The sequence below is a fragment of the Thermobia domestica genome, chromosome 4, assembly GCF_964235325.1.
Source record: "Thermobia domestica chromosome 4, izTheDome1.hap1.1, whole genome shotgun sequence".
Lineage (NCBI taxonomy): Eukaryota > Metazoa > Arthropoda > Insecta > Zygentoma > Lepismatidae > Thermobia > Thermobia domestica.
This window is the reverse complement of record NC_137457.1, coordinates 201,876,322-201,896,338: the sequence shown is the minus strand read 5'-3', so window position 1 is coordinate 201,896,338 and position 20,017 is coordinate 201,876,322. Positions and strand designations below refer to the sequence as shown.

Here is a 20,017-nt window from a genome sequence, read left to right as displayed (position 1 = left end):
TTGTCTTTAGTTTCTTTGAGTTTAAAGAAAACTGACAGAGGGGTAAGAATATCCTAGGATAGATTTACCACCTATTGTGAGTGAACAATATGTCATTTTGTGAATAAGATTCAACGAAAAATATGACTGTTGTCTCTTTTGGTGCTGTTTTACCGGGGGTTATATTTGTCCTAGGATAGTTTTACCTAGGAGAATATCTGTCCTAGGATAGTTTTATTGGGGGTATATTTGTCCTAGAACAGTTTTACCGTGGACTATATTTATCTTTGGGACTGTTTTACCGGAAGGTACATTTGTCCTAGGATTTTTTACCGGCAGTATGTCTGTCCCAGGACTCTTTTACCAGGGGTATAACTATCCTAGTACTTTTTTACTGAGGGGTACGTTTTGCGGGAGGCATGTCTATTCCGTTACACCGGCCGTATGGTTGGGAATCTGGAATCCTGTACAGATCCAATAACTCAATACTGAAACAAAACTAATGTATTCTGTAAATATGTGACTAATAGTCAAAAGCAGTGGCGTCATTTAGGGGGGCAGAAGGAGGCAATTCCCGCCCAAGAGTTTAAGGAATACTTTTACTTTAATAGATTGTCTACTAATATAATAGTACAAAACGCGAAAGTCTTACGTCGGGGTGCTCTTGCCCCCCCTCAACCAAAGTCTGAAATGATGCCATTGGTCAAAGGTTTTGAAGTTGTGAAAGAAATAGTTTTGTTTTCTTGAGTTTTATGGTATTTCTATATTTTTTTTTTAGTTTTACGTCCCACGATCATGGCGGCTAGGCTAAAGGAGACGGCAAGGATGAGAAATGAATGAAATGGTAGAACGAAGAAAGTGGGAGGAAACCCACGCAGTGTTTGTCTATCACAAAGTTCACCTAGCGGGAGCAGAGTTTAAACCCGGGACCCAATCACCAGAGATGAACACTCTACCACTGAGCCACCGGTATTTCTATAGTGTCTTGTGTAAACTGCAAAGATGAAGATAATGCATTTATCGATTTTAATGAAGATTAGTCCTTTACAGTAGCGTAGCGTGGTATTCCGAAATGGGGATGCCAAAGTTAGTCACTTGTGCGATACAATACTACTAAAATTAGCAATACATAGCTATACCGATGGGAAACATAGGGCTATAAAAATTTTAGAAGGGAGGCTCCCTAATTGGTGGCCTAGTGGGGCATACAGAAGTAAATGCGTGGATTACGTTAGAAGCCAATAAGCAATTGTCTCAGCTTCTTCTTGCCACTACCGTTGTGACGAGAAAACTCGGCCCCACTGTTCTATAAACATTGTTTCCAGCATAGTTCCCATGGGCAGCTTCTTTCTTCCCATACCATACTTCAATCTCGTTCTTGAAAAAGTCGCCCCTACAAATTTGTCATCTTGGGTCCGGAACTCAGTCCTCCATTCGTGAATATGGTCCTGAGTGTATACGTATATAATTTGAAAATGCAAATAGAAAGCACTTAAACCAACTCTGGGGACCTGTTTCTGTGTATGTATTTCGTTGTCAGATATCCAGATACTGAAGGCAGGGGCGCAAATCTGTTTTCAACATTCGGGGAACGGGTAAGACCGTTTCCATTTTTTTAAAGCGATGTTCAAAATACTCATGAAGTTGAAAAACAATGCTGTGGAGGATCAGAAGAGCAGAGTTATCTTCAACATTGGGAGGAGAGCAGATTTGAGGGAGGAGAGCATATTTGAGACTTATTCTGGGGGAGGGGAGATGAGACTCATATTACGGTAGATGAATCTGATTTCTGAGGTGAACCTGTTGTATATTATATACCAGGCGATGTAGATGAAATTGTGATACGTATCAGTATTACAAATCAGTACCGTGAACACATTCTGAAATCTGAATACATGCATATTTATAATTGATATGTTTCTATTTAAGCATCCACAATGATATACATTAAAATTTTAGGACACTTGTTTTGTAATAATATAAATAATGACTTCCCCAAAACTGAAAAAAATCAACTATGTATGGTGCAACAATACTCTTATTTGAGCAAAATGATAATGATCTCAGTAGCATTATAGGAATCGTTACAGGAATTAAACAAATAGTTGAAAATAGACTAACAATAATTAATGACAATGAAATATTAAAGAATACGATTCTTTTTTAAAAATGAAACAAGTCAAGGGACCTCAATTTCATCTCACTTTCCTTTGTGGCATTCGGATACAAATCATCACAATTTCAAATCGGATGGAGAGGACATGTCCCCCTCATCTCCCCGGGATATGTGCCAATGACTGAAGGGCCCAAGCAATCTTTGCGAGGGGCGGGGAATTCTGGCTCTCTTGGTCTACCAGATCGGTACCGTGATGCATGTGTGTGTGCTCCCTCAAAGAGTTCCTGGCCACGCCACTGGACATATTATGTATTTATGATAAAGATTAATAGTTTACCTTTAATTACGATTAAATTACGATGTATTTAATTACGATAAAGCATAACTATTTTTATACTATTATTTACATAACCGGCATGCTTCAAAAAGGCATTGAAGTAACCATTTCTGTTTTGTTTAATCTCCTTGATTTGAGCGCTCTTACGTTCTGTACAGAAACTATAACTTAGTTCAAGATATATATAGAGTTGGAAATATTTCAATACGCCAGCGTATATCTAAAGCAAAATGTTGAGTTGCAAGGGGTGTAGAGGAGTGGAAAGCAAGTAGTTGCGCATGCGCATTCGACAGAAAGCAGACGAAAACTCCTTTGCTTGCAGTAGGCCTGGATGCCCGAGGAACATAGCATACGACAAGAGGAAAGCCAGAAAATGTATCTGAGTGACGCGCCTGCGTAGGTTCCGCTTGTCAAAGTAAGGCGAGAGAGCACATCCAGAAGATTGCAGTGGAAATAATTGTGATAATAATTACAAGCAAACAATTTATATACAATGAAATACGTATTTTTTGTTATTAACAGGGGATGCCGGGCATACCGGCGTTCCCTTACGCTACGCCGCTGCCTTTAAAAGTTTTAATTAAATCGCAAGGTAGTAGAAAGGTATGCGTACCTGATTTCATCCCGCGGAAAATATGTATTTATTATTGTGACAGATAATACAAGTATACATTAGGTAAATTTTCCTTTCTTACCTTGTAGCTATAAAACTGTAAGATTACCTATGTGACTTCTTTCAAGAGTCGCCACTGGTTATTATAAAATTAGAAAACAAATGTCCTACCTAGGTATATAGCAAGCTATCCAAGTATTGATTACCCGCTTATTAAGTATTTCGATATATTATCTTGTTCATTATTTTGATGGAACTTACGTAATTAATAGAAAGATATTACTGAAATAAGCAATGAAGCACTTTGAACATCGAAACAAAATAGTTAAAAATGGGAAAATAGTCATACAGTTATTGATTAAAGCTGTATTTTTACCGATCTCGCTTTTTCCTCTTACGCTGACTAAAATTCTCCCATGTTATTGGCTACTCTGCGGGAAGCTATAACAAGGGGATAATTTCAGTTTCTGCAAAGAGAGCTTTCAGATCATTTTCAGACATGACAGTTTGTAGTTTGATAATTCATCATGCTGTTTTTTCTTAAATAATTATTTCATTTTCAATTCAATCATTATCATTTTATTTTACTTATTCTAGTTTAATTTATTATTAAAATGTTACTGTGTATTTATAATATAATGTTACTCTGCTGCTGTTGGTTGAACAAACTAATTATGCATCATACAAGTATATCTATAATACAATTTAATTAAGTAATATGGTTCGTGATTAAAATACTACAGGATGAAGCAAAAGTCTGGATACACCTATAAAAGTCAAACAGTGTGAGGAATCATAATGTCGTTTGGTATAGTGTGTCTAGAGGTGGGGGCACAACTTATAAGAGCTATGGTGACAGCGGCGGCCATGTTGAAATCCGCCATCTTGCGTTACGTTTTCAAACGGAAAGGGGGTCATGCCGCATATTATTTTACACTGCCTTTTTTCTGAGGAATACACGTGTGCAATCCGTTTTGCGATATCTTTATTTGTGTAGTTTAAACTTTGTCTGAAGCAAAAATAAATCCAGACAAAGCATGGTTAGTTATAATATTATTGAAGTAATTGTTGTGACTTGAAATGGAAAATGGAAACGAAAAGATATTATCACATAAAATAATGCATTGCAATATTAGAAGGACTACAGGAAGTATTAAAAGTTTGTAGAAAAGAAAAAATATTTTATATATATATATATATGGGTAATTCTCAAATTAGCTGCAAAAATTGAGGAATAAAAGTGCTAAATATATATATATATATATTTAATACCATTCATTTTCTTTCAATAAGTTCAAATACAGTTTAGAAGTATGTTTTGATACTAAGCAGAGCTTAATCTACATAACTTTAGTTTTTAAAAAAATATCATTTGTTTTCACGTGAAATATTAATGCTAATGACACTTTTCCATACTAATGACAAAGTACACACAATAGCTGATAGAAAGTGGTGTGCTATGTGATTTTGCAAATAGTAATAGTTAGAAATCTACTCTTTGGTTAATTACGGTCGTAGGTGTCAATTTGTGTTGTAATTTTTATTTTTCTTTGCTGAAGTTTAAGTTAAAAATTACAGCAAAAATTCACACCCATGATCGAAACCAATTAGAAACTGTATTTCTTACTACGACCATTTGCAAAATCAGAAATAAATAAAGTTTGATATTAAGGCGTAAAAAAATATACGGGGATTTTACTTGATCTAAAAACAAGGAAACAAACTTTTTCCAAAATCTCATAGTTTTGAAGTTAAAGGCTGCCTGAAGCGTGGGAAAATGTATCTCAGAGACCTATGTTTTAAACACTATCAAACATACGGAGTGCTGATTAATAAATCACTTAGGAAGCCATACCTATTCGATTTAAAAATGGATTTTCCAACTGTGCGATGTGTGCGCAAGGGATTCCCCAAAGGGATGATGAACCAACAGTATTTCATTATTGGTTATTGTTGCAGGAACCTCTTATACACGCATCGAACAGTTTTGAAACACGCATTTCTAAATATAACCTGCAGGACTTCCTAAGTGGTTTATTAAGACGGATGTTGGATAGCTGTTTAATAAAGGGATCTCTAAAATTCATTTTTACATGCTTTCGGCAGCCCAAATCTCCGAAACTATGGGCTTTTGGCCAAAGTTCCAGAGACATTCTTCTTTTAGCATCATGTATTTGCCCTTATTTTGTTTGTGCACATTAATCTAATACGCTATGTATTTTTAAACATATATCATCACTGTATCATCTATTAAAGTTTTATCAGAAAGTAGAAGATTAGTGTTAAAGGTTCTTCGATTAATAAAACTCGCTATAAACGTTCAAAATTTACATTGGCATTCATCAGTATTAAATTTTTCGGAACACGCTCTTTTATACTTTTTGGTTTGTATTTCTCATTTTGGCTTTTAACTATGGCTTTTACTGTCCATTTTTCAGGAGTAAAGTTATCAAGTAGCAAAATTTCTTAGGAACAGTCATTGTATCGGTCATAATTTATTATTTTGTTTTTCTCACTGTCACTTCGGTAATTATTTCTTGCTGTCTGCAAGACAATGATATTCAATAAATGTACAAGGGTATGGTACACAAATGTACTTTTATAATTCTTTGGAAAACATATTCCCAACACTTACGCATATATGATCTTCTAAAATCAAGATACCACGTCACATGCAAGTTAAATTTATGTTACTAGTTATTACATAGATCTAGTATCATTTTCCCGATGATTTTGAACAAACAAGGGACATTTTTCGGTTCGAACGCGAGGATTAATATAAAACTTGGTAGACATATACAGGACTAAGTACTGACCACTGTAGGGGGAGTCATTCCCGTGTAAAATTCGTTTTCCGCCGACAGCGCCACCTATTCTTCGAAACACTAGCAGTTAGATTCCGCGTTGTAGGCGCTGAGTGAAGATCAGTTATGTGCGTTAGTGTGTGGTAATAAGCTCCAATTAGTGTTAGGTATGGGAGACTGTGTGCAGAAATGGGACGGGCTGTTGGCATTAACCGCCTTCATGTAGTCGAACTGTTAAAAGGCAAACTAACGCGCAAATTTAAGAATCAGACGTCAGTTGGAGTGAAAGATGAGTCATTTGCGACATTCTTGTGCAGTGTAATTATCAGTGAGTACGAAAATGAATTAGAAATGATACACACATCGACACTCTACAGATATTATGAATTGCTCGTGATATAGTTCTTGCTTGTTTCTAAAGATTTGCAATGAAAGTCGGTGACATTTTGAACTCCGATAAGTCAACTTCTTTTGCTGCTTGGAAAGCCCAGCATTGCAAATGCCAGTAATGTACTGATAAACCGTGCTCTCTGATGACTTCACATTTCACTGTTTGGAGTTTCATTTCCCGATTCCCTTTGAATGAAGCAAAGTTCGTAGACAGCGCGTATCCATAATCCTAATATTTTTGCAGTTATTTAACGAAATGAGTTTCTTATGTCGTTCGAGAAGCTTCCTATACGAGTTGTATCCTTCTTCATGATAATCTTTGTAGATACTCCGGATTTCCTCTTCCGTAAACTGCAAAAAACATAACATCTGTACTTTTCAGTTTTCGTGCTGGAGATACGTCGTACTCGCTTTGACTACTGTCTTGTTCCCGCTATGGAATACTGTCTTGTTCCCGCTATGGAATACTGTCTTATTCCCGTTCTGAACTGCTATCATATATGTCTTCCTGTGCCTTGCCATTTTCTTCATAATATCTGTAGTGTGTCGATTTGTGTATCATTTCTAATTCATTTTCGTACTCACAGTGCACAATACTTAAAGTGCATTTGGGTATAATCCCCACTGCCCGTCTTGACTCCTCTCTCTTGATCCCGCTAGTTTTGAAAATTAAAATTCATCGAATTAAAATTTAGTCAACATTTTCTACGTAATTTAAACTCCTACTATGAATTAGAATCCGCAGGTAAAGTTCTGGACCCTCCCCAAAAACAATTTCTGGGTGCGTGCCTGTCAATCACTTGTGAATCACGTAACAAGGCAAGTTTATTTTAAAAAAACAAATAATAATCTCAGGAAAGCAATAATAAACCTCAAATTAAATACATTGCAAAAGAATATAAATTAACGCCAAAATGTCCATGCTAATGACGAAATTGCATTTAATCGAGCTTGTACAACAACCCCTTCCACAAATTATTAAATACATTACTTAAATACCTTAAGTTCTTAATGTATTAATTACAGAAACAATATAGCACTGATTTAATAAATACTTTGATTTCCACAGTCTCCACAATATTGACAATATATTTTGCCACCCGGCTGGAAAATCATGCAAATACTTATGTAATGTCTATCTTGGGCAACAGTTTCCCTCAAATTGCACTGACCAACAAATGACACACGAAAACCGTTCTAGTCGCACGGTTGCCAGGTCATATTTCTCTTTCCAGCGAACGGCACATGAATTTAAAATGCGCCTTTGCTGACGACTGCAGAAATGGGAACAAAATTTTTAAAGTCTGTAAAATAAGAATACATTAAGACTCGAAGCTATGCTTGAAGCTCAGTAAAGTTGAACATCGTCTAAATGTTGTCGCTCAATATCAAAGGAGTACGGATACAAACAGCTACTTTATAAGAACAAAAAACCGTGAAATTGTAGTTGGTTACAGCCATGCTAATGACATTCTCCATTCACTTGTAAATTTCGTACCAAGCTATTTTCTACAAATAGTAGATTTTGAGGAAGAAATGTACATGGCATTGTTGAAGGAACTGAATAACACATATATTTCAATTTTTGAGCAATTAGTGTCCTTGGTTTTAAAAAAAATATTAACTGGAGACAGTATTTTCCCCTATTTTGAGAATTACGCATATATATATATATATATATATATATATACTCATATTGCATTTAACAAAAAAAGCTGCCTGCACAGCAGACAGAAATGTGAAAACGTATTAAAACTGGTATATTTTATGCAACCACACTATTCAAAGTATATGCGTAAATCTACACTGCAGAACAGTAGCGTAGGGAAGGAACTAACGTCCTTAATCCTACCCCTCTTACTCCCTGAAAATTCGTTTTGCTAATATGAAGTATATTTTATTTGTGATAGCCTATAATACGACTTTTTTATAATTTACAGTCATGTTAGAAACAATCCTTACTTTCCAAAAGCTCCTTCAAACCTACATAAGATTCAACAAATTGTTTATGTACTCAGTTCTTCTTCTTTTGGGAGGATGGATTCTTTGTCAGCGTAAGCATCAAAATGTATCGTCTACGGAAGCATTAAAAACCATTAAAAAAGGAACATGTTTCTCAAGTTCTTTAAAAAAAATATTATTGACTTGCTTAGTGGAATTGTAACGCACTGACTTCGTGGTACGTGGTCCCTGGTTCTACTCCCAATTTCATTACTAACATTTTCTAGTGTTGATCCATCACCATGGAGGGCTACAGTGGTTCAGTGGTAGAGCGCTCCTCTAGGGCGTGGGGTTCCTGATTTGTTCCTAGCTCGCTCCAAGCGAGCTTTGTGGTAGTCAAATACAATTGTGTGAGTTTTCTCGCGTTCTCCTGTTTCCTTCCAATTTCTTCATTCTCTCATTTCGTTCATTATAATAATGCCCCTTAGCCTGGAAGGCATAATCGTGGATCGTAAAACTGAAATATTTCATTTCACTTTTTCATCATGAGGTAAATGAGGAACTACATGAATTAAGAAGTAGCAAACTCAGGTTCAGGAAGTCAGAAATAATGAAACCTGAGACCTGAGGCACTGACCACGCATCGCCACATTGAACGCGCTACATCTGGAAAGCCATAGCCCTTCGATTGTAGCAACAGAGAGTTCAGTACTTCTTTCTATCTGTTAACTAAGTTAATCAGTATTTCAAAGCCATATGACTATAAACATAATTAAAAAGTACGAGACCAGTTTATTATCTGTCCCCCCTGCAATTCGGCTCACCTCTACGTACTGAAATAAAATGCTTAACGTTATAAAGCAAGAGCACATGAAAATATATCCGGTAACGCGACGAACGTTTTAGTCGATGACGCATCATCTATGCATCAGCTTACAATATATACGTATATATGTGCTTGTCTGCGCCACTTCACTATTCCATGATGTTATTTCTGGCTCCACCACTGCTTTAGACGTATTAAATTAATATTTTTATACTATTTAATAAAGTTCTACCTTAGCATGAGAAAATTAAACTTGCAGTTATCTACATGCTTTAGTGTTTGATAGTATGTCAAGTAATTTTACGTATTCAGGGCAAAACGACTTAAATTATGTATACAGTTTCTTCTGTTAAATTTGGTTCTGTTCAGCATATCGCTTTGATTTTCTTTAAAAAATTACACATGAAAGAAATCTCAAGTAAAACCAGTACCTCTTGCAACCCTGTCATGTGGCTAATGTCACTTGTAAACAAGGAAACTGTTCGCAACTTCGCCGCACGCAGAGATAAATCAAACATGATGTAATTATAAACAATTAGGGCCTTCTGCAGGGTCGTTTTGATGTATGATTAGAGTCATACTAAAGGCCTGACTACTGCAGAAAACATACGTTAGTCGAACTCTTTAGTATGGCAACTAATCACGTGTCAGAACGACTCTGCATAAGGCCTTTAGAGTTTTAATTAAACACAAGCTGAACCTAGGTGCAATAACTAGTTTTAAATAAAACAAAAGCTCATCATGTTTTAAAATAAACGGAAGGCCCTATACAGTATATTAATGTTGAAACAAATACGATTATACCAGAGTGAATAAATATAATAACATAAATTGGATAACGCAAAATGTAATTTAAAAAAAAAATAGTAAGGAAAACGTGCCATGCAATATACGTATCTAACAATAACACCATGACACCGAAGGAAAACTAAAGATGATAGATTTTCGGAATACTTCTAGCTTTTTTTTTCTTTTAGCAGAAGCAAATATTAAATTCCAGAAAAAAATTCTCAGGTTTCTTAGATGCGTGGAATCCTTCAATTATGAAATTTTTTCTCGTCCAAGGAGAAGCCAGAAAAATTATTTTAGAAAAAAAGGCGAATCATGGTTGACGAAAAAAACTACGTTCCTCACGGCAACTCTGTCGCGAATCTTATTTGCTTCTATAACAAGTTTTTCTTATTTTTATGATTCAAAAGCTCTATATGGAAAATCCTTGAATTAAAACTCTGAAGGTATCAATTTCATGGTTGATATAAATATCTAAAAACCGTAGATTACAAACTAGAGAATTGAACTCTTTGACGTTATACTAATGCTGCAGGTCCCGATTTGACCGGGGCAATTCTGATTTAGATGTTTCTTGTCCCGTTATCCTTTCGGTTTACATTTTGTCCCGGTTTTCAATCGCGACAACCTTTCACCTTTCATTGTGGGCCATGTACTCATTGTATTTCTATTAGCAGCTATATAGTACATTTAAATACATACAATACGCACCATGTTATGCCATGCATTGTATACCTTGGGTTCGAAACTAAATGTTACTTTCGTAAGTGAAAATGAATTTTAAAAAATGGCGCTCGTGCTAGTTAAGTAATTTCTACAGATGGAAGGAGTGAAAGTAAACCTATCGGTTTGGAAGATTTAACTCTGAATAAAGTACCCGGTTTGGAAGATATACCTCTGAACACAGTATTCGGCTTGAAATAGTAGAATTAAGGTAATCTTAACTGTAGGAAGAATGGGGCAAAGAAGTACGGTCCTTCTTACATTTCTTTCTTCTGTAAATTATGCTGAATGGTAGCCTAGAAGAAGCAGGTTGTCGCTGTCCTAACTCACTGACTCTATCGCCTATGGAACCCGGAGCTTCAATGCCGAATTCACAAAAGCTTCCATTGACTTCTGTAGCTAGCCAACTGGATCCAGTTTCTACTTTGTATTCCTATTCCTATGAGATCTATCTTAATATTGTCCTCCCATCTGCGGCTAGGTTTTCCAAATCTATTATTCAATTTTATCACTTTTCCCAAATTTATGTTTCCCCACCTAATGAATCTCTACGTCACCTAATCTCACCTAATGTTTAAACTCCTATCTCACCTACTGTTTAATGCTGATTGCGGGCCCGACCCATGAAGAGCAGCTGGTGTTTGTTCATAAACGCACTATTGAGCGTTTCAGGTGAACCAATGTTTTTTCTGGAAATTCATAGAGATCACCAACATATTTTTCGTCAGATTATTGTTTAGTTTAAATAATTAAAAGTCACAAAATAAATTCAACCTGGATTCAAAATTAATCGTCTGGGGAACAAAACACAATCTAAAAGGACAAATTGTCTACCGCTGGGCGCTCTAGTGTTAAAACATGAATTTTGGAAATGTTAAGTGTCTGCTTATTTTTAATGAGATTGAGGTTTCAATTTGCCAAATTTCATTGTCCTAACTTGAAGTGTACAAGATACTCTATTTTTGACTGAAATTTTGTTCCTGCATTCCTTAGAACACCGTAGTTCCCGCAGCACAGAACTATTCATTCAGCCATTTTCCCGTGATGCGATCATAAACAACAGACAATATCGCTTTTAATGTAACGAATTAATAGAGAATTTTCAAAAACGCTGGGACACGTTTCCACTTACTTTAAATAAGGAATTTATGTATCGATTTCCACCTTCCTAACTTGACGGATCGTGAGATACTCGATTTTTTATTATAAATTATGATCCCCAGTATCCCCGTAGAATATACAGTTTAATCACAGTAACATGATAAAAACACATTTGAGCTAGGTGATAAGTAAGCAAAATTCAATTCAAATCATTCCGCCGCTTCCCGTGATTTGATCGCACACAAAATCAGTTTTATTTTCATATATAAGATGAACTCCTATCATCCAGTTTCTAAGTGGAAAGTATCACAAATTGAAATGAAAGTCCTGACAATCCAGCAGTACAAACTATTATCAATATTGACCAACAGAACATAGAAAGTACAAGAGAAAGGGAAGTAATGAAATGCATTTATAGTTTTGTTTTTTCAAGTAAAAAATAAATAAATAAACGCTTTCGCTACAAGTTATATATAAAAGTAGTTGTCAACATTGTTGATAGAATTAGCATGGGTTTAGTTTTTGCCCTTTTCTTTTCTAATTTTAAGCACCTTTTCCTTTCCTTTTTTCTACTCGTATGCTGCAAAAATCCTAAACGTAGTTATCATACATTTTATTTTATCCATATATACCTTTAGCGATACTATGTCTTTTCAGGCTTGTTACACGCTAGGGAAGAAACTCAAAGTAGACTGGAAATGGGTGGTATCATTTACTACAAAATTTCTTTTCGTCAGCCAAGAAATGTGAACAGCTAGACTTCCTTTAATATAGGCGAGTATGGTAACTGTATCCACGTCCATAGCCATTCTATGGCCTACAATGGAGTTAGGTAGCTCATTAATGCAGTATACCTTCAACTGACTCACAGTGGTGAGCCAATGCCGAAAATGTTTATACTCTTTAACAGGAATCGAACACCAGAACACAGATTCAGAATATATAAATGCTAACCACTCTGACATGTGGATGTATCATATAGTTATACACAAAAATATTATGTTTGATTAAGCGAAACTTACCTGATAACTGGAGAGACACCCGAAGAGACCGCCTCCACGGGCTTTCTCTAACACATCGAGTTCTTTATTGTTGATGCAGTACTGTTCTCTTATATCCTCCTTAGAATAAAGTGGCGTCCCACGTTTGTTTCTCAGGAAGTCCCCCTTGCGTCTTCCCATAATCTCATCGTCAGAGTCATACGCTAGCACCTCCGGGCAAAGGTCCACCTGAAAGCAAGAAAGGAAAACAAACATTAATGTTGTAAGTCTATCTTTAATATGGTAAATTTCATGTTGAGATCCTAAATATAATGCAATTATTGCTATTGTAAAGTTATTGTGAGTTTCTACTATTTCTGTTCCTTAGATATACTTACAGAGTCATTACTCAACTCCATTAGCAATACTTCATTAAGCCGAATAAAGAGCTATAGTCCCACACAATGACTGCGTGTGATTTGATACAGTTAATTTTTTGCGTATTTTTTCCACAAATTACAATTACTATCTCTGAACAGTCAAGTTCATTTGCTACATGTACGAGAATAGACACATTAGCCCACATATTTTCCAACTAAAGAATATTATGTTCATATTACCCTATATTGCTGATAATTTTGTTTCTGCTTCTCGACAGACATGACCATTAAGTAGATATTTCTATTGTGTGGGCGTCGAGAATTGAGTGTTACAGTAAAATTTCAGAGCTATTGCCAAGAAATTATTACCCATGCTTACTTGCACTAAATGTATTAAGTGACTGGGACAAATATCTTTGGGGCTGAAGTTCCCACTACTAAATCAAACTAAATGGATGGGAAAAGAGTATCCTGTAAGAAAGAAGCAGTTGGTAATTATAGTAACTGATAGGGCAACTTTGATATTTGTCCAAGCATGTCAGAATAATCTTAAGAACTAAGATATTGGGGGACAGAAAAACGAGAAATTGTCATATTTTTTCGTAGTCTGAAGAAAGAATCTAAAGTATAGACAATTGTGCTTTATAAGAAAAGGATTCCGATGTTAAAACGTTTGTACATTTACATTTTTGGGAGGGAGCATGTTTAAGGAAAGGCAACTGGATGCAAAGTACAAAAGCTGAGGAAAAACAACAACAAGAAAAATGAAAGAGCAAAAGAATTAGGATAGAAATATGGAACATATACTCGTAAATGATGTCACAGGCAGAAAAATGAGGAAAAATTAAAGAAAATATGAAGCAAAGCAAACTAGATTTGGTAAGGAGTTTGTGAGAAGATGATGGAAAAAGGTGAAGCGAAGCATATAGGATATTTTAATTATGTAATAAGAAAAGTAATAGTGAGTCAGCAGTGATTAGAGAAGATTTTTTCTGGAAGAGAATTTCTGTATACTGGTGGTCGAAAATAGTATTACGAAAATACTGGAATCTACATGGAGCACTACAGGATATATGAGTGGTCTCATACCAAAACGGACTACCTGCATTTTTGATGAAATTGAGATAGAGTGACATTTTGTGAACTGAGAGTTTTATCATGACAGAAAGAGCCAAGTTTGTAGCTACTTTAGTTTTCCAAGTGATGGAATAAGTTGTTGCAATGGGTGGATTCTATGGCGACTGATGAACATTTTAGTTCTCAACACAAATATCACTGTATTTCAAATTCATCAAAAATTTAGTTAGTTGATTTTGGGATGGGACGACCCGGGGAACTTCGTGGCTCTGTAAGAAAAATTTCCCTCAGATTACCTCTGGAATCATCACTGGTGGGAGCAGGGGTGAAAGGGGATCTGAAAAGGTAGGAGGACGAATGACGAAACGCCGTCCCTCGTGCCTATCTTTGCCCATTGTAATATTTTTAGAAAGTAGTGGGACGCCACGGATATTTTCTGGAAGCGGGGGGAAGACGTTCTGAGCGTTCTCCCCTCACTTTTACCCCTGGGTGGGAGTGATTCTGAGTAAGTGGCAGAAAGAGAAAGTCGGATTTGTTGATAAGGTTCTAGTGCTAAGATTTAAGTCAGAACGTACTCACAGGCCTCCGTGGGAAAAACTTAATAATCGAGGAAGATTATGACAAAATACGTTAGATAAATTATAGACCGGAAGAAGAGGGTTGCATGTGTAATTATTAAGACAAATTTTAGTATTCTTGTGGGGAAAGGACACTGAAGTAATGTCTGATATGAAAGAAATAACTCAGTAGAAGAACCGTTCAACGTACTTACTAATAACAATTACCGTTCAACGTAATAATAACAGCCAGGACAATATATTCATGTAAATTATCTATAAGTTGTCGGAAAAGCAAACTATGATTCAAGAAGTGTGTCGGAATAGTTTGAGGAAAAGAATGATTTTTCTCGGGGAATATTTTCTCTCATTATAACCTTCTATTGACTGAAGTAGATATTCAACTGAAAATGTATACTTAAGCAAAGCAGGGAACAAGAAATTGGATACTGCTCAATGTCACACTAGGCTGCCTTTGACAAATTCATAAGTATCTATCTTTCTAAAGTCCGTTTTCAAACCAATAGTTTTTTTTTTTTTTTTTTTTTTGCTTGGGGGAGCAAGGTCTAACACCAACGTTAGTAGTTTACAGTTTCCATTATATATCACTATATACTATTGATTAAAATGTAAGTGTATTTCAAATTCCAGGGGAACAATTGCCCCATCTGATTCCTACTTACAACGCGCCTGTTACAAACAACTTCCGAAGCATCAGATATATTGCACTATGTATCGGTTGCTCAACAAATTATTTGAATGGAAACTGAAGATTAAAAGAAGATAGCTGCACTCGTTACTTTGGTAGCTAAATCCACTAGTTTTTGTTAATCTAAAAACATGGATGCGGCTTGCCATAATAACACACGAAGAAAAGACAATGTTCTGTCTTCTCGTATAACTGTAAAAGCAAATTAGATTCATTTAATATATAATTGAAGTCAGAAAACATCTACGTTCAACTCTTTCGCACAAAATGATATTCAAATCCTTTTGCGTTGTTTACTGACTTGCAACCTCCTCTAAAGCAGCAACCTCCTAAGCAACCTAGCTCTAAATCACACTTGGACTCACATACGTTTCCCTTGAACTCACTCGTAGCTTAGCGTAGGCTAAGCGTTTAGTGTACGCGCCTTTGGCGTGGAAGTCCGGTTTGGATTCCACGTTAAGCTGTAGATCCACGTTTCATATAGTCTCGTTGCTGAAAGAGACGCTAAACTCAAACAAAAACTAAGATGCCGCAATTGATTTATCTCGCGATTCGTGGAAAAATTAATTATTTTTAAGAACAATACATATACTGTAAGCTTATTCCTGGTATACTCTAAATAGAAATTTGTGATTATTGTCAGTTAACTAATATCTAAATAATTGTGAAGGCAGAAATAAAATATATTATCCTATACCCATAGAAACGTAGTTACTATTATCTTCAAAGCAAAGAAAGAAAATGTGAACAAAAACAGTTATTTTTTTTTTTAAAAAAAAGTACAGTATTACGTTGAAAAAAAATATTTCACTACCCCTATATGTATCCCAGTACAGATTAGTGATTACACTTTTGGAGCAGTAAAATTTCATGTTTCTCTCTCTTTATAAATCATTTTTTTTTTTCAGTATGACAAATCATTAAAAGAAAATTAGGTAGTTACAACAGGACAATAGTGCTTTTCGTTTATCAATGGCATGTCGAGAGGAAGGAATACCTGTATCTCTGAGGAAAGCAAACAGAAAATGGATCTTTTAAAAAAAAGTTTATATGTTATAAGAAATCGAATGCTCAAAAGTAGGCTTGGAACTTTTTAAAGATGACTCTAGATATCTTGAACGTCTTTTAGATTCATGTTAGATTTAGTGAAGAAGGGTATAACAGGTTTCGGTTCATGTGGTTTGGAAGAAGGGTATAACAGGTTTCGGTTCAAAACTGCATTCATAAATATTATTATTATATTACCTTTATTATTATTATTATTATTATTATTATTATTATTATTATTATTATTATTATTATTATTATTACGTATACTCTTAAAATACGAACCTTAATGAGTAAAATTACGTAATCTGAGCAGCAGACATCGAAAGGTATAGGAGTTAGAAAGGTTCAAATCTAACATTGTAATCTAAGGAACATCTTATTTGCACATTAGTCTCGAGCTTCTACCATATAAAATGTTTATGTGCAGATTGACAAAGCTCACATGACGGGAATGATACTGTTAGAATGCGATTGCAATGGAAATTGTTATTTGAAGCAGTTCAGATGAAAATCAATAACAAGTAATGCCTATTGGCAGTCAATATAAAAATCTGATAAAAAAGCATCAGTTATGTAAATGCTCTGCTCGCAATAAGCACAATTTACAAAAGCAATTGCGTTGCATTTGCAATACTTATTGTTCACTATAGTCAAACCAGAGGTCATGATATGAAATTCAAGGTCCAGATTCCTCGTCCAAGTATCCATACTAGTAAAAACCAAAACGAATCGTGTCCCTGAAATATAGTGCAGAAAATTGGAACAAATTGAACGACTGAAGTCATAAAAACTTGTGATGGAGCCAGACTGTTTCTTCGACTCTGAAATCACTATGTTAGTAATATATTTGATGCATAACTTTTACGAGCGGGCGGAATGGACATCCAGAGGCTGTATTAAACCAGTACAGCCACCAAGGAATGAGACGTTTCATAAGTTTAATGGACTCTGGAACAGACTTGTGGGTAAGAATGCCATTCGTATTTGCCGACTACGATCAAGAGAAGAACTTTTGAACGATCAGTAGGAAGACCGATCAGTAGAAGATCAGTAGAAGATCGCAGATATTCATTATAGAATCTTACCAGACCTGCTTTTTTCATATATTCCGACTTTCCGGCAAAGGATTTGATAATTGGAAGATCGTTGGGTTTCAACTTCGATACTAGTACATACATGGGTCCCCTGATCTCTCCAAGTATTTGGACGAGAGGAAAGATCATATGCGAGTGCGTAGTTTTCTGATGGGTCCAACACAAGCTTGGATAACAACTATGTTACACTGACGAAGAGATTAGTAGAAGTGCACGTCTTTCTCGAAGCGGCTTTGGTTTACATTCAACACATTCTCTGGCTGCAGTTCTTACTCAATCTCAGCTCATGGGAATTGATACTACGAAATCATAGTACGCTTTTATCAGTTCTGCCTGTTTCGATGTTCAGTTTCTGTCGACGCGATGAGTTATGGCACGATAGACGATTCTGTTACGACGCTTGAATTGGAGAACTCAGGAGTTGAGTTGATTTTGAGTTTAACGTCCCGTTCAGCAGCGAGGCTATATGACACGTGGATCTACTGATTAACGTGGAATCCAAACCACATGAACTCCCGCCGGAAATTGAACCCGGATCTCCCACACCAAAGGTGCGTACGCTAACCACTTAGCCACGAAGGAGCCCCTGGAGAATCCAGGATTGCAATGCCTTACAGTTCAGGCGATTGTGAGGATCAATGATTGTTTTCGTTTGCAAGGCTCATAAAGGCAGCGTACAATCATGAAATAGAGCACACTTTTCCACAATTTTTTCAAATTTCTATAGTACAGCCACGTTTATCGCTTTGATTGTTGGTGTTGTCTCATTACAGACTTTCTCGTATTCATACAACATTTTCAGACTTTTAATCATCAAGAACTCGTTCGTAACAATCTTTTCCAGTTTCCTCTTTCCGAGGATCCTGCCTTTTTTCATACTCGTCGTCTGGAACAACTCTTTCTCTCTTTGAGGAGGGAGCCCAGTCAGATCCGGATAAAGAAACTTTTGGTGTTTGTGCAGCTTGTGAAGCTAAAGCCATCATCACTGTTTTCGAAATCATTCATAAATTTCATTGTTTTGATATGTACAACCACGTCCATGTCTTCTGACAAAAGTAACAATTTGATTGAACACTGCAATCTTCCGTGTATTCATTTCCCATTCATTTGAACTTCACTTGTTCATTAGAGTGAAAACCACGACGTTAACTAGAGTGGATTTGTTTGTCTACCTGTTAACAATATAAAAACAGAGCAAATGAATCAGAGACAGTTATAAAACAAATAAAGAGAAAAGTGGCTAACAACAAGCAAACAAAAAGCCGGTTTTAACCTAAACCAACTTGATCTAACACAGAACGCCCAAATCCGAACAAGCGGACAAACGGGCCAATGTTTCTGTGTCTAATGGATGGGTTGTTAGTGAATTTGACCGGACCACTGACAGGTTTTAAGTAGCAAGCCATGAAGAGAGACGTATTATTCTACAAACACTTCGACAAACATAGGAAACAACAGGAAGTAATGGGTTAAGACATGAGACAGGATTGCTTACCGCCTCGGCACATGTTGTAACTATTATTAGCAACAAGCTTCTTAGTACGTGTAAACCATTTAATAAACATTTAGGAATAAAAAAACACTAGGTTTTGTCGGTCCGCTCCTATTTCATGAGAAAGATACGTAGGATGTAGGGCCTGTAAGCGAACAGACTAGAGAGAAAACAAACCATGGAACATTTAACCTAAGAATACTACAGGTAGATTTATGACGGTTATTACTACAGGTACGTTGTGTGGAAAAATGAAATGAAATATTTGAGTTTTACGTCCCACGGTTATGCCGGTTAGGCTAAAGGAGACGGTGATGATGAGTGATGAATGAAATGGTGGAATGAAGAAAGTGGGAGGAAACGGGAGAACCCCGAGAAAACCTACGCACACGGTGTTTGTCCACCACAAAGTTCACTTGGCGGGGGCTGGGATCGAACCCGGGACCCCAAGCACCAGAGGTGAACGCTCTACCACTGAGCCACCGCGGCCCCGGTACGTTGTGTGGATTACTATACCCACCAACTGTTGCATACATACAACAAGTTTACTTTTACTTGTAACTTTTTTTTATTTTTTAAAGACGTAGCAAACACAAAATAAGATTTCATATGGATTTCTTCACATACTGCCAGGGAATACTTTTAGTATAATTCACCTCATGCATTCTCAGGGGAACACTGTTGTGGTGAATGAATATTTCCTACTACTCTTTCTTTCGAACAGACACAATTTCTTTTCACCAAATTTTCTGGCAGCCCAGGAAGCCACACTATAATATTCTTCCGGCGATACCTTAAGGCTGTGTCCAACACTCGGAATGCGATAAGATTTCCCTATATAATAACATGGCATATTTCTTTCCAAAATTTTATGAAAACTATTTATTTTATAAAGTTCAAAATTCGGCCAAATGTTTGTTTGTATTAATATTGCATGTTCACTTTTAGTTTTTCTTGCTAAGGTAATATTAGAGCGCGCTAATTAAAAATTAATTTTCTTCCATTTAAAAGCTGTTTAAGATATTGGCTGCATTTTGCAACAGTGTAGAACAGCAGATA

At 36.0% G+C, this 20,017-nt stretch overlaps 1 protein-coding gene across 1 annotated transcript in view; it reads right to left on the bottom strand.

The window, feature by feature from the left end:
* LOC145683014 (uncharacterized) overlaps window positions 1-20,017 on the bottom strand; it is an 832,861-nt gene that overhangs the window by 413,596 nt on the left and 399,248 nt on the right. The window contains exon 4 of the mRNA XM_081754367.1: window positions 12,642-12,848. Within this exon, the coding sequence (XP_081610493.1) occupies window positions 12,642-12,848 (207 nt within the window). The remainder of the gene's footprint in view (window positions 1-12,641; window positions 12,849-20,017) is intronic.